The sequence below is a fragment of the Plectropomus leopardus genome, chromosome 19, assembly GCF_026936395.1.
Source record: "Plectropomus leopardus strain MGB_pleo_1.0 chromosome 19, ASM2693639v1, whole genome shotgun sequence".
Taxonomy (NCBI): domain Eukaryota; kingdom Metazoa; phylum Chordata; class Actinopteri; order Perciformes; family Serranidae; genus Plectropomus; species Plectropomus leopardus.
In genome coordinates, this window is record NC_142194.1 from 23,734,539 (window position 1) to 23,749,567 (window position 15,029).

The 15,029-nt window shown below is 38.6% G+C and overlaps 2 protein-coding genes across 4 annotated transcripts in view; one reads left to right on the forward strand and one right to left on the reverse strand.

Annotated features, from left to right (window-relative positions):
- The window catches only part of rab26 (RAB26, member RAS oncogene family), a 96,153-nt gene that overhangs the window by 66,800 nt on the left and 14,324 nt on the right, over positions 1–15,029 (forward strand). The window lies entirely within an intron of this gene.
- On the reverse strand, positions 8,634–14,025 carry LOC121958672 (uncharacterized). Of its 3 annotated transcripts, none has more exons than XM_042507757.2 (3): positions 13,909–14,025; positions 11,771–12,791; positions 8,634–9,572 (listed from the first exon to the last, which is right to left on the reverse strand). In XM_042507757.2, exons 2-3 carry the CDS (start codon positions 12,732–12,734, stop codon positions 9,514–9,516), a joined length of 1,023 nt encoding a protein of 340 aa, XP_042363691.2. In that variant the 5' UTR covers positions 12,735–12,791; positions 13,909–14,025; the 3' UTR covers positions 8,634–9,513. The 3 variants fall into 3 exon arrangements, with proteins under 3 accessions (XP_042363691.2, XP_042363693.2, XP_042363692.2); XM_042507759.2 differs by lacking the exon at positions 13,909–14,025 and adding an exon at positions 13,565–13,666; XM_042507758.2 differs by lacking the exon at positions 13,909–14,025 and adding an exon at positions 13,560–13,665.

The window sequence follows — 15,029 nt, forward strand, 5'->3', positions numbered from 1 at the left end:
TGTCATTCTCATGTTCACGCAAATGTCTCGGATACAATAAAGTGATGACATTTCATATCCAAAAGGGGTCTTCACTATCAAAGGGTCAACTTCACTGTGACATTATAATGTTTTTTGGCCTTTACTCAACATCATAACTCAGAAACAAGAGGGGGAGACATTTGTTCAGATACTGAATTGGTGACACTAATCCTGGGCATCCACCTTCAGTCTGTGCTAATTGTATAGATCTTCTGTGCTGCTGGGGGAAAGATGTGTGTGAAACATCCATTTTTCACAGACATGGATGTAAACACTGGTGTGCAGAGGCATACAAATAAAGGTGGTAGTTCTAGTTAGGCTGGAATTGAATCTTGTGAGATTAACGTAAGGCTTCTGCAACACTGCAACGCATAAAACTCACATCTTAAGAGCACTTATTATTATTATTATCTATTCTCTATTTATTTAAATTAGATAATGTTCAATTTGAAACACTGCTGACAGTAAAGAGAACAAATCTTAATGCTGTTCACTGCAGGAGATAATGGTGAACCTGCTATTAGCAATACAGAAAGGTACTAATGTGACAAGGTCTCTCTCTCAGCTTTCTTCAATCTGGCAGTAAAATTGTCCTTTAATGTCAAAGAAGAATGGAAACCTTCATATATGGCTGCTGTATCTATGGAAAAGCACGCTACTAACATGTCAAGGCTGCACTACTTTCATAAAAACATACATCACATACACACATTACTGTTGTGATGCAGGTAGTAAACACAATGCCTGACATTATTACATAATCTCTAATTCCATTCAGGTTTCTCAGTGGTCAAGGACATGATGAGAATTTCATGTTGTACTGGTTGTTATGCCAACCACTTCATGATTTTATAATATATAATTATTTTTGTGAGTTTTTATCATCAATGCATAAATTATTTTTCACCGCCATAGCCAGCATTTTGATTGGACCTTGATTGCCTCTCATTGTGGCACCCACAGTGGGCAGTTTTAAATGAAGTTGTAGCAAAATAATAAAATAAAGAAAGCAAATCTGGAGCATAAGGCACACGCATCCAGCATCCAGCCATTTATGTGATTTTTAGACATGGTGATAACCAGGATCAACAATTTTGAGTGAATAATCAGAAAAAGCATGGCTTTTTTTGCATTATTTATCCTGCATTTGCTGTTGCCTTCATGGAAATATTGTAGAAATGCCTTAAGACCCTGTTGATTTTTTAGCCCTTGAACCCTTTTACCCCTGCTCTAATTCTAAGGGCCACATCATTCATACACAGCAGCTTTGTCGGCAGCCTTTGCTGCTGACACACAAGGCTCCCTTTAACATGTTACTGGTGGAAAAGGGAAGTGGAAGGGTCCAACAAACCCCTGACTTGCAATCTGGAGCCTGTTGTTGGCTCCTTGTATGAATGTTGAGCCAAGCCATGGTGTTTTTTGTCTAAACCTAACCACGTGCTCCAGTTCCACAAGAAATATATGTAAATACAAGGTGTTTCAATGGCATTGTAGGTTTATTTTGATTGTTTGTATCTAACAGGTAGAAACTTTACATTTCCTGTGAAACAGGAAGTATTTTTTGAGAAGACACAATGCACTGAATCGCCATCAGTTGACACACTGTCCCAGAATGTCAGCAAAAGACACAGAAGAATACCTTACCTGTCGTATGTGGGAGTGAACAGTACTGAATAAGCAGCGATACTTGAAGAGTGGGGTGAGAATGTATTGGCCATGACTACTGCGAAGTCATTTGTCCTGGGAATAAATGTCATTGAAACCTTTCCCAATTAAAAAAAGATGGGAGTGGATATAAAGCCATCCGAGCCAAGGATGTTGTATAAAGAACGAGAGAGTCCACATCGGGTGGGAGGGAATGGTCGGTGGATAGGTCTAACAAATACAGGACTTTCACCCAGAAGAACACTGTTCATGTCTTCTGTGAAACCAAAAGTTAATGTTGAGTTTTCTCATGCGTGTAACCTAGTTAACGTCACGACATGCGTCAACACACACTTGTTAATTTACACAAGAAACACACTTATTTTAACGCAACCATGATCTTCCTAAAGCAGAGGTACTTTTAGTGACGAAACCTACATTTTCTGTGAACATTAAGGTTTAGTTTGAAGGACACTAAAAATGTAAATAGCTCAGACATGCTGTCTTGAAGCATCAAAAACTGACACTAGAGGGGTGCCTAGAATGAGTGTCCAAAATTGATGCTAAAGGGGTACTTAGATTGTCATAGTTTAAGGCATAGGGCCAGTGACCAAGCTGCCAACCTCCTATCAGGGCTTTACAGCTGCTATTCTGGCACCATGCATTAAGTTGGCGAAAGGCACTCCTCGGTAGCAGATCTGCTCTCACTCACATACCACACATAACACACACACATAACACACATGCATAAATATATGCTCCGGCACTCACACACAGACAGATTTTATTACTATTGACTGGCACGCTCAGGAGCAGAGGCCACAGAGAAAAATCATTAAATCATTAAATGACTGAAAGCCTTCTCACAGCAGGGTGGCTTTGTTGTTCAAAAGAATCCCACAACAAGTAAAGTAAAAATCAATTTGATGTACACAAGGTGTCAGCTGGCACATGGCTGGCTAAATGTGTGGAGAGGGTGAAGAAATGGGGCATTGTGTAGCGAGCAGAATTACGGATGTTTGTGTTAATATGATCAAGGGACTTGTTTTTTTTCTTTTCATGTAATTTACCACACGGTGATCTTGTGATCTTGGAACTCAGGTCTTCAAAATATACCGCAAACCCTTCTGTATGTTTTCCAGGTAAAATATATATATATATATATATATATATATATATATATATATATATATATATATATATATATATATATATATATATATATATATATATATATATATATATAACAACATAGGCATAAAAACTGTAATTTTACTTTGCATGGGAGTTGCTGGTCTACCACTGCCTTGATTCTTTAGTGTGTAAAATTAAGTGGAGAAAATTCACATTTTTTAACTGTTAATGTTTTGGGGTTTTTTTTTGTTTTTTTAGGTGGGTCTTTTTTTGGTGGCTAAAATAATTTAAGAACTTTTTTAGCATTATATTGCTCAGCTTTAGTGCTGGTAGACTGGTTTCATCAAAGACTCTAGCAGCACAGTACATAAAAAATAAGCAAAGCGGAAAAAATCATTTCAGCAATCATTAATCGGACTGACGTGTTAAACGATATATCAAGGCTATGGAATTTGTCCCTCATTTTTTACAGTTTAGTTGCGCTAATCCATTAATGGCCATTATGGACAGCAGGAGCAGTCAAGGGAACTCAAATAAGTGGATATCAAAAAGTGTTTATTCTTTTATGATAGGTTTGAAAAATGGGCCTTTAACAAATGAATAAATGTAATTCTGATCATTTGCATGTTCAATCACAATAAATTAGAATTACAAAACAATGAAATTGGGGGCTGGCGTTCCATGAAAAAATAAAGAAAACCAATAATTTTCCAGTGCAGCCTCTCCAGCACCACCATCGACATCGACGCTGATGAATCACAGTGCCAGTTTGTCTAATTGAGCTGCAGGGAAACTAAAAACTTTTGGGGTGGAAAAAAACCCCACTCTTGATTGGCAGGAGAGAGTGGTGATGCTCTGTTCATCGAGGTCCTTTCCAAGCAGTAAATCAGCGATGCAAAAACACTCCCCAGCTCTCTGCCTGTTTATTGAACTAAATCAAATAATGTTTGTCCTTCCAGCTCCCTCCTCTCTCTGCTTTTCTGTCTCTCATCTACTCGCACAAACTCATGAGCATATTTGTTTATTTTCTCCATCTACCCCACAACAGCCCTCACACTTTCTCTCACGTGTATTCCTCTGTTTATTTTTCATCTTTCTCCCTTCTGTCAAGGCTGCGCATCTTTAAAACCAAGGTAGCTTTCCACCCTCCTCTCCAATACTAACAATGCCGTTTCTTTGACATTTTTTGTCAATTTGCTTAAAAACATCCCCCTTGTGTCGCAGCAGCTTATCAGACAGGAGTGAGCAAACAGCTTGATAGGGCCAATGTGCCTCTCATGAATATGTAGAAGACAAGGAGCAGGAGATTAAGATGTGAAAGACTTGTGGTAGTTGGATGCTAATTGGTTATTCAGCCTTTTAGCAGATTTGACAGAAACTTTAATGGCTCCATCTGTAGTTGGCTCATTGCAGTATGTGAGAGACCTGGAAAGAATCCATGCACGTTTACACTTATGTTCTCGCATGTGCTGTTGAGCCCTAAATGTTGGCTCACACTCGCATGGTAACATATACATTGATATGTACCAATTAACCACACTACTCATAAATGTATGTTTGTGTTTCTTTTACCCAAGTGTTGTCCTGCAGGCTAGTCACTAAGTTTATTTACAGAACTTTGTACTGAGGTTCCTACACATTCTACACAATTATATTGTACCAGAGCTTATCTTATTTAAGGAAAATGTTAATATTGTAAAAGGTTATTAAAATATGCAAATGTTTGAAAATCTTGCCTGAGGTTTTATACTGAAGATGTTTTGAGCTTCTCTGAAATAATGTAAGCATGTATTTGTATGACAAATATGGGAGTCATACCATTCCCAATGTGGAAATGGTATTAAGCGACTTATGGTAACAACCATTTTAGGATTTGGTCCAGTATTGAGCATAGGACTGGACCCAAATATACAGCTATTGGAGTAGTTATTTGGGTAGATATTTGGTTTTCATTTTAGGCATTAGGAGACTATGTACATCCAATGAAAGTTCTTGTTTTTGCCACTTACTGGCTCAATTTGTTATCATAAATGTCTGATAACATTATGGAAAAGATCAATACAGAGATAGACCTTTTTGTTAAAGCATTAGATTTTTTTAGGCAAAAAAAGGGACTTTAAGACAGCTGAGGTAACTGTGTCGTCCTCACAAATTGGATAATGTACCTGCAGGAGAGAAGAGGTAAAAGTATGAGTCAAGAGAGCAGACATTGAAAGCATAAGAAAATGAAAAGCATAACTAGACCTCACTTTTACACCCTGGCAACACCACGTCCAGGTTTTACCAGGAGGCAGTAATTGTCATCCTGCCCAACAACAATATACAGTGCACAGACAACGACAGGGGTCAGTCCAACACACATTCAGATTTGGACAGAATTTAGACACACACTAACCTGCAAACTTTTACGCAAAACCACACTGATACACACTATTCACACAACCCGAGACACACACAGTGCAGCAGCCTAATAAGCGTCTCACTCTGCTTTTTCATCTTTCCTCCTTGTGAGTGCATCCCACCATCTCATTTAGACTCCTGAGACTTTTGCTCCTTTTTCCCCTTCTAGCCTCACTTATTAGTCAGTTTGAGGGAAAGCTTATATCAGAGGTTTCTTCACACCAAGCATGTTTGGAGTGTTTGATCCTTCGCCTCAGTTTATTGGCAGGATGGGAGCATGTCTTTCAAGCTCATATGACTACAAACAAAACCACTAAAGTGCCTTAAAAAGACAGTGCTGTGGTTTGTTGTAGAGTTTTACTAGACCCACTTTTTCCTTTTTTTTGTCTACACTCATTTTGTAATGATAGTGACCACAAAACAGAATCAGTCACATCTAGCCGATATCAAGCCGGGACAGTATTAACGTTGGTACGGATCCATTATTTAAGTTCACTTTTATTAGTTTGTTTGGACTCACCATTACCTAAACCAGAACAACTAGAATTTCAGGACCCTTTTACAGCACTTGTGCAGTTGGTATGATGTGTTGTGAGTCATATTTCACTTCCTGTCTTCAGTGTAAATACCACAGGACACCTGTCAGGATAAACAAACACATGTTTACAGCGTTTGAAGCGTTTTTCTGGTGAGAACAGTTTCTTTAGAAGTCTCCTTCAATGGAGAAATAAATAGTTGTACACTATACATACTACACTACACTTGAACCCTGGCTGTCTAATACAAAACAAATACAAAAATGCAAAAAAGTGTAGTTCTCCATCCAGTTTGAAATAAAGTCAATAAACTATAGGTGTGATAGCACTGTGCATGTGTTGTCAGAGTGATTGACCTTAAGATAACCAGACAGCTCCGTATTTAATTTTGCCTACCTAACGCAATGTTTTTTTTTTTTCCTTGACGGAAAGAGTTCATTTCACGGTAGCTTATCCAAGTAAAACTAGGAGCAAAGAACACGCAACTTTCCCCCCATCATTTTTAATTCAGGAAATATAGACGTAAATCAATAAGGAAATATAAGATGCAGCAGTTTCAGATTTGCATGCTCAAGGTGTCCTATCAATTGTGTGTACTGGTGTGGGATTTCTGCATGTGTTTATGTATATGTATCATGATGTGTAGTCCCACTGCTCACCTGCCTGCAGCGTTGCTTCCAACCTACGCTGCAGATCTCTCTCTCCGCTCACCTCGACACTCAGCAGCTCATCTCAGCGGACCAAACCCAGATTCACACCACTGACTCCATCTTAACTTCTTCTGTCTGTATCTTTTTACCTTTACCTTATATTGGAACACCTACTGATTCTTTGTCTTCCTGAAATATTACCAAATACTTTATTGTAAAAGATTTTTCATTAGGTTAATATAGATAGCAGGCAAGGTGTAATTTGGTTGAATTTATCAAAAGTGTATCGGACATTGTAAACCCTTTCTTGGACCAAGATGCCGTTAAAACTAAAACAAAAATAAGTGGATCTTGAGTTGAGATTACTTTTTTACTATCATGAGCCCAAAAATTAACTTTTCATGTTCAAAATATTTCACTATGGTTCCATAAACAATAGAAGAGATACAGAAGAGATGAAGTGAAGTAGAGTCTATTAGAAGTTATTGTTTTTCAGATCAAATCTTCTAAAAGAGTGTTAAAATCTTAAAGGGTCACCTCACAAATTTTTCACATGAAGTTCAGTTGACTTCATACAGGAGAAGTACTGCTCATGCCGTGAAATCAGATTTCTGGCTCTGGAGGAAGCTTCCCAGATCAAAATAAAATATCCATGATGATGTAAAAGTTATGTAATGTTATCTTGGTCTGGGCTTGAGACTTAAAAGATTTTAACTGTCAGCCTGCTTTACAAAATGAAGTTGTGGGGATTAAAACAAGCGAGCAGTATTGAGTTGCATGATGGGAAATGTGGGATCCAGTGTTTCGTGAACTTGAACCAAAATAATGACTATCAGAAGGCTTGGACTGAAAATTTACTAACTGGTTTGTTATGGAGCCAAACACTGGACAAGGACACGTATACTGAATTTTACCACTAAGTGAGCCACTTGAACCAGAAGACAAGTAAAACAAAATGACACTTTGTCCCAACACCAAATGAGCAGGTTTTTATTAAATCATATCTATTGAAGTTTGTACAACAGACCAGACCCACTAAACCGGAAATTAATTTTAATTTCACTGGCAGGATATCAGTTCTGACCATTCTTTAATCATCTGTCTCTTGTATATGTATTGCCAAATTTCTGTAATTATTTACCACACGGTTGAATTTTACATGAACATGTTTACGAAGTAAAAGACTCTTTAAGTTACACTAACACTAATTTGGAAATACATAATTGAAAGTGTACTTAGATGAGCACTGTCTTCATTTCTTCAGTAGTACCAAATTACATACCTTCCAGGAACCTTCCCAATTACCCGGTCAGTTCCTTGCTAGGAGATGAAGAGGAAACTATGTGAACCGTAAAATGAAGTGTTACCCATTACTTCAGCTTACTGCAACACTTAATTCTGTCTGAACCTATTCGTTCAAGTGTGTCACTGGTTGATAACCTGGACAGAAGCGACAGAGAGTAAACAAGTGTTGGCATTCGACTGCTACTTTTTGGATTTCAAACAGATGTTTTGTCATTTTGTATCCTCTCACTCGTCCTAATTGCAAATGTGCCCCTGCTGTTGTTTCTGTAAAACACACCATGTGTCTGTTGAGCATTACTCGGCATTTGTAAGACTGTCATTGTTTGTAGTTGTAACCAGTATTTTCACAGATACAACATAGTTGTTTTCCCAGTGATTTCCTAGTAAGCAGCTGTTCCTTTCTGATTAGACAACCTGTAAACTTCAAGCTTTTTAGCTGTCTTGAGCCTGTTTTTCTGTTTTTATGACCATCTGGATAAGCAGCAAGATTCTCAGCACTTTCCACCTATGTGTAGTCCACATACTGCCCCAGTCACAGTGCATCTACAAGCAAGTTCAATTTTGCTACAACACATTGTTAGTGTGTGTGTGTGTGTGTGTGTGTGTGTGTGTGTGTGTGTGTGTGTGTGTGTGTGTGTGTGTGTGTGTACATCTGTCAGGCAAATACACCATTGTGTTGTATGTAGCGAGGGCCTGCCAAGCCTGAATTGGAGCAGAGCAGCAGAAATTCAACTTGAGGCAGAGTGTCGGAGACATCAGACCATGGGAATTGCTGATAAAAACAAGCAAAAGAAGCATGTGTTCTTCACAAAATTTTTATAAGGTAATCTTATTCCTACACTCACTTGGCTCCAATCACTTTAAGCTGTAAAAAACTGTTAACAGGTTAAATCATCTTTTAAATATCACATATAACAGCATTAATAATTAGCAGAGGCCAAAGTAATTTATTAAAATGGTTTGCTTTATTTGACTATCATTTGAAAAGCTCTGTTAACAAATATTGTGTTCTTTTTTTGCTTTTATCTGACAGAAAGAAGGAGATTTAAATATTACAAGGATCACCAGCTTCAAATATGAACTGAATAAAAAAGGAAAAAATTATTATAGAGGCATGTTTTGTAAGGTCACAGTGACCTTGACCTTTGACATACAACCACCAAATTCTTATCACTTCATTTTTGAGCCCAAGCTGATGTTTGTGCCAAATTTGAGGAAAGTCCTTCAAGGCCTTCTTGAGATATGTTCATGGAATGAGATGGACACAAGGTGTCATTTGTGGCCTTTGACCTTTAATCACTAAATTCTAATCAGTTAATCCTTGAGTCCAAGTAGATGCTTACATAAACACCACGAAAGGCAAATTGCATACACTGTGCCACCAACTTTACATCACTTCCTTAAAGGGAACTTTAGTGATTTATTATCTCTATTAACAACCAGCAGGGATTGCAACATCTGCAGGGTTTAAGTTGCATAAGTAGCACTGCACTGAAGCAACACTTGCCTGAACTCACACAAACACTCATGTAAAAGTAATATTTACACAACAGAGAGAAGTTTGCAAAATACATACAGCAGAGAGTCAACAAGAATGTTAAAGGTAAATGTTAAAGAGAGGTTAAAAATCATGCAACAATGAAGTAATAACAGTCACTTGTATCAGAAAAGTGTGTCCATAACTCTAGAAATTAGACCTTTGATGAGGCAAATAGACCATAATGCCCAATCCTCAGGACATACTGTACATGTGCTGTCATTTTTTAAAACGGTTGTTAGTTTTGTTGGAGTGCAACAGAGTCTCTGCTCTTCTCTCAGTCTCCTCAGCCAGGGAAGCGTGGAGTAGACCTCTCCCTGTCACAGCTGGTATCCACACACAGCTCTGCAGAAACAGTAAATGCTGTTACTATTGACTGACAGTGTATGCCCCTCCTCTCCTCTCAGCACACTGCAACGGAAATCAATCAAAAGCTAATCAGGACGAAAGACACTCGGGAATCTACAATTAGATCTTGTGCAAACTTTGAAGACAGTGTTGCAGATCATCTTTATAAACAAGAAATTCATTTCTTATAATCATGTTGTCACTGGTTGTGTAATGAGGAACAGTTATGGGGACACAGTTGGTAACTTTAGCAGTATAATGTCCCCTGTGGCCCTGGAGGAACTATCTAAAGTATATAACAGTGCCCCTTCAATCCCTCCAGGATGCAACAATTAATGCAAATTTAAAGAATCCCTGGGATTTCTGCGTAACCTTGTCATTTTGTCCAATTACTGCTAAAACAGGTAAAATCTCATTTCATTGTCGAGCTGCGAGCAGTGTATTGATTCGCATAGTGTCTCTTTCATTCTCTATTTACAAACTATTGTAAACTGGGCTTGAAGTATGTAATGTTACCAGGCAGGGAGAGTCTTCACAAAAAGACATGTTGCACCATCGGAAGTGTAGGATCCAGTGTTTTGCAAGCTTGATTCAGGCTGGGAACTAAATCTCAGCTTCTGCTGCAACGACTCTGACCATTCTTTGTTTGAATCAGTCTCTACAAGCTTTTTTTCCCCTTTCCTACCTCCAGCCTCTTCATTGAAGGACAATATGTTCTTTTACAATCATTGTTTTGAAAAATCAATTTTCCTTCTCTTGTTCTCTTATCCTACCTCTTCATCAAAAGAATTAAAATAATTAAAATGAAATGCTTCATTAATAATGCACAAAAGAAGAGAAAGCCTCCACAAAGCACATTCAGGTATGTTAATTATTTCAGTCGATTCCATCATTTAATCACAGACCAACATATGTTTTATACTTGTGCAATTAATATGTCCACTGTACCGTGATGGTTATGTTTTAAGTTATCCTCCATGTTTGTGTTGAAAGTAACTATCCTCTGAGGAGAATGGTCATGCTCAACACCACTGGGTTTACAATTTTTAAATCAGCCGTAAAAACAGTCTGCATGTCTAATTCTGCCTCTATATCCCCTTAGCTGTATTTATGTTTTGGCTCAGAATAGTGCCACTGAAGGGCAGCACCAAGATATTTGAGTTAATGATGTCAGGATCTATACTTTTATGAGCGCTGGCCATAGACTGTATATGATAATGGTTGTAGCTACCGCAATGGTGGTTTGTTGACCCCTGTTTAGAAGCCTCAAGTGCGGCGTATAGACTGTTGCCATCTTGTTTTTTTTGTTGTTGTTGTGTTTTTTGGAGCCTGACGTGATCATATTTGGACAAGAGATTGGAACTGTGGTGAGGTGAGGGGTGGAGCTGACTCATCGACTGTAGCTACGCTTTGCAGATAAGCAGCCCCACCTTTAAATATGTATAATTTTGCACCTTAATCAAATGTATATGGGGGAGTTCTATAAATATTCAATCTCCTTACAGTTGTCATTAATGGGGAAGTTATCTCTAGAGATCAAAACATTTTTGTACCAGGTTAGAAATATGTTTATTTCTGCTGTAAAGTTGGGCATTTTATCATGTGGGTCTGTGGGGACTGATGTACTTTTGGAGCCAGCCTCAAGTGGCCATTCCTGGAACTGCAGATTTTGGCACTAGGGTATAGGCTTCATTTTTCAGCATCAGAGGTTGCAGCTTGGTGCCAATCGAATTACATTGGTACCACTGAGTACTGATTCACATTAAATTAATTGTGGCAAATGCCATTACCTAAGGGAGCATCTGGATGACAATTACGGGTTCAGCCTGGAGGTGGAAGCACCCCAAACCAGTTATGTAACACTGCTTTCTGCAATGGAGCTCCACCAAACTCTAGTGTTTCCACAAAAATTAGAATTTTCATGTGTGGGGGGGAGCTGACAACATTTTTGCAGGTCCATGAAAAGTTGTTTTTGTGGTTCCATGAACGCAGTGCTGCTGCAGAACTCGTAATGACTTAGACCCTCCATGTGTCTCACAAGTTTAACTTCTTCTGTTTATAGAAGTGCAGTGCTAAATTGTTGGATTACCCCTTTAACTAATCATAATAAGAAGTCCAGGTTGTTTTGTAGTTTTCTTTTAGTTTTGCATATTTTCTTCACAGGTAATTACTATAAAATTGTCATAAGTGCTTACCACTTTTTCTTGCATCCAGGCTGCAGTGTTGGTGTGAATGAGCCATTAGTTGTGCTATTTGTCTTGCCATGGAAGTTTTTTCAGGAACAGGTGGCGGTATTTTGCGTGACCGAGCAGTCACCTTCACCTCCTCTTCACTAAAGACATCGTCAGATTCATCCAAAAGGGCGAGTGGGCGGAGATGCACAGCGCACAGCTCCTCAAGTGTCACCACCATGGGTACAGGGGTCGACGGGGATTTGAGGAAGGCTGAGGAGTCGGAGTGGCGACGACGGGAAGGTTTGGGTTTTAGAGGGGGTTTGGTTTCAGGTTCTGAATTCAGAGTGTTGTCTGATTGAGCGTTAGGTGCAGGGCTGGATTTAGGAGAGATGACAGGAAGTGGAATCTGCAGAGACAGTCTGTTTTTGCGAGCCCGATGGGATGCGGCACTGGACTTGGGACGCAACTTCCAGCCTAGAGGGTCGGGGCCAGTGATGACAGATGTCTGTACAGGAGGAGGAGATGAGCAGGAAGAAGTGGACGATAAGGAGGACGAGGTGGATAATGAGGAGGAAGAGGAGGATAATGAGTTAAAGACTCTAATGGGAGGGCAGGAGTAGCGTTTGCATGAATTATGGGATGCTGTTTGAGGTCGGAGGAGGGATACTCCACGCTGAGGAGGCTGTGGTTCCTTCTTGTTCTTCCTCACAATAATGCCAGGGGAGGACCCACGCTTGCAAAACTCAGCTGACCAACGTCGCTGATGAGAATGTGGGGCAACATCAGAGGTGGTGACTGTTGAGAAAGGGCGCTGGGTGTGTGTTGTGACATGTCCTTGTCCTTGTCCTTGTCTGTTCTTGCAATTTCTATTCTGTGCCCTGAGGCTCACCTCAGACACTTTTTGACTCATCTTGCCATTCTTATCGTAGCTACCATTAGCATGGGTTGGGCTAGTGCCATTAATAGCCGCTAAAACTTTCTTCATGTTGCTTGAAAGGGGTGAGACTTCAGTGTTTATCAGGTCTGATGGTCATAAATAACCCTGTGGAAAAAAAACAAAAAAAGTGTGTGTGTGTGTGTGTGTGGGAGTGGGGGTCAGGATGTTAGAATTTTGAAAAGAGGAACAGGAGACGCCTATCTCCACCTCTCAGATATGATTTCAAAACCATTGTATTTTCACAACAGATGGTAGCTGCTGTGTCAACACCCATCAGGCGTGTGAATTTCTGTCAAACTGTCAATCAAATTAAGATTACGAGTTTTAATTTGTAGAAGCAAATTTGACATTTTCATAAATAAATACTAAACAAGCCGTAGCTTTTAGCTTAAATGCTAAGCTATTGTGTTGTATTGTTTTGAGTTATTTATACAAATGTGCTTCAGATAAAACAAAATATTACAAAACTGAAATATTAAGTGTATAACAACTAAAGTGGCTGTAGGAAGTTGTATTTAGTTAAGTGTTTGAATAATAGTTCAAATATTTTCACAATGCACTTAGGTAAAATAGGACAAAAAATTAAGCAAAAAATTAGACATTTTTCTGTTATGACTTATGCCATTCCGGACATTTTTAGTATTTTTCTCACTTAAACATTTTTTTTAAATGATGCAACAATGGTCCAGAATTAGCTACTTTTGACACGCACACACTATTCAGTGTTGACGATATGTTACAACAGGCAGCAAAACAACAGGGAAAGCATGGCAGAAAAGTTGGACAATCTTTTAACATTAATGATGAATTAATGACTAAATTAATAGATGGATTTAATCACTTAAAAATACAAACATAATTGTCTCATTTTACCTTACCCATTGTCCCACTTTAACATGTCATCAGAATGAAGTGGGGACTCTTGATGTGTAATAAGGTCGACAGTTTATAAATGATTTTACTTGGCACAGATTTTCTTCCTAGAAATATAGAAAGCTCTGTAATAAGCTCCGCAAGTAACACTTTAAGTACTATTCAGTCTTCGGTTGTTTTCTTGATAATCTGCAGAAAATGGCTTCAAATTACCTGACTTCACCCTATTTAAAAATTTCAGAACCTAAAATTATCATACCCAAAGAATTACAAACTTAATGCTGAAATGTTTACAATTCCAATAACTTTGTTTCGATGACGTGAATGGAAAGTTTAAGACATTATTTACCTGCAGAGCTGTGTTGAGCCTCTTTCTCATCCAATCTAGACAAACCTGTCTCATATCTATTTCTTTATATCACTTTCTCTGTTTCCCCACCCAGCAACCCACACACATTTGACCACAGCTTCCTCAAACTAACGCCCAGAAACCCATAGAGTACACACACACACACACACACACACACACACACACACACACAGACACACACAGAGTTGATTAACAGCTAATTTAGAAATAGCGTGAAGTAAGACGAAGTAAGTAGGGGAAAGTTTATAGTTCTTTTTTTTTTATGAGGAACACATTTTACACAGCCTTAAAACGTTCAGACTTGTCTATGACTAACCATGATCTCATTCTATTTTACTACTTGTAGTAAGTGCTTTCAGACCCAGAGTTTGTTTGCTTTGGTACAAATCACGGTCCAGTTTTATAACTAAGTTGCAAGGTGGTTCGTGTTTTCATTGCAACATGAACAAGGAGATCGAATTTTGCAACCGTACCAAAAAAAAACCCTGAGAAAACTCCTTTCAGTTGTTAGGAATTGTATTAGGGAACAAGTTACTCAGTTACTAAACAAAAATGTGAAGGATACATTTGCACAGATAAAAGTGACACTTTATTTAACAGTGAAGGACGTGGCTTGATTTTAGCACTGGCCATTGTAACTGTTTGCATTGTTCATTTTAGGCAAACCATACAGTTTGAAAAACAATGTGTTTTTTATGAATCTGAGACACTGAATCGAGGCAGTTCAGGAGGAGGCTTGCAATAATCCTGTACCATGCAGATCTGTCAGGTTTACCCACAACAAAAAGTGTGTTTGACCAAGGTGATGTTTCATGAAATGTCTTATCCCCGTTTTTGTTTTATGGCAGCTGACATCCATAAGTCATAAGGCCATGTGCATGCTATGTGCGAACAGGTGTTTTGCTGCTCTGCTATGTTTTTTTGCTATTAAGTCTGTTTTAGTGGTGTTACTTAAAAGCAACCAGCAGGTGGAATTAAACAGAATTTTCCATTTGGAAAATGTTTCAGCGCCATCTTGTTCTCAAAGATGAAAGCATTGTCATAATGAATACTTCTGACCTAAAGCTGCTATTTTAAAAAATGTCTCAAAATGGCATTTT

Coding starts and splice junctions, on each gene's coding strand:
- LOC121958672 (XM_042507757.2), bottom strand. CDS start 12,734: ATGAAGAAAGTTTTAGCGGCTATTAATGGCACTAGCCCAACCCATGCT. Junction 9,573..11,770: donor CCTGGATGCAAGAAAAAGTG/GTAAGCACTTAT, acceptor CTGTTTCTGCAG/AGCTGTGTGTGGATACCAGC.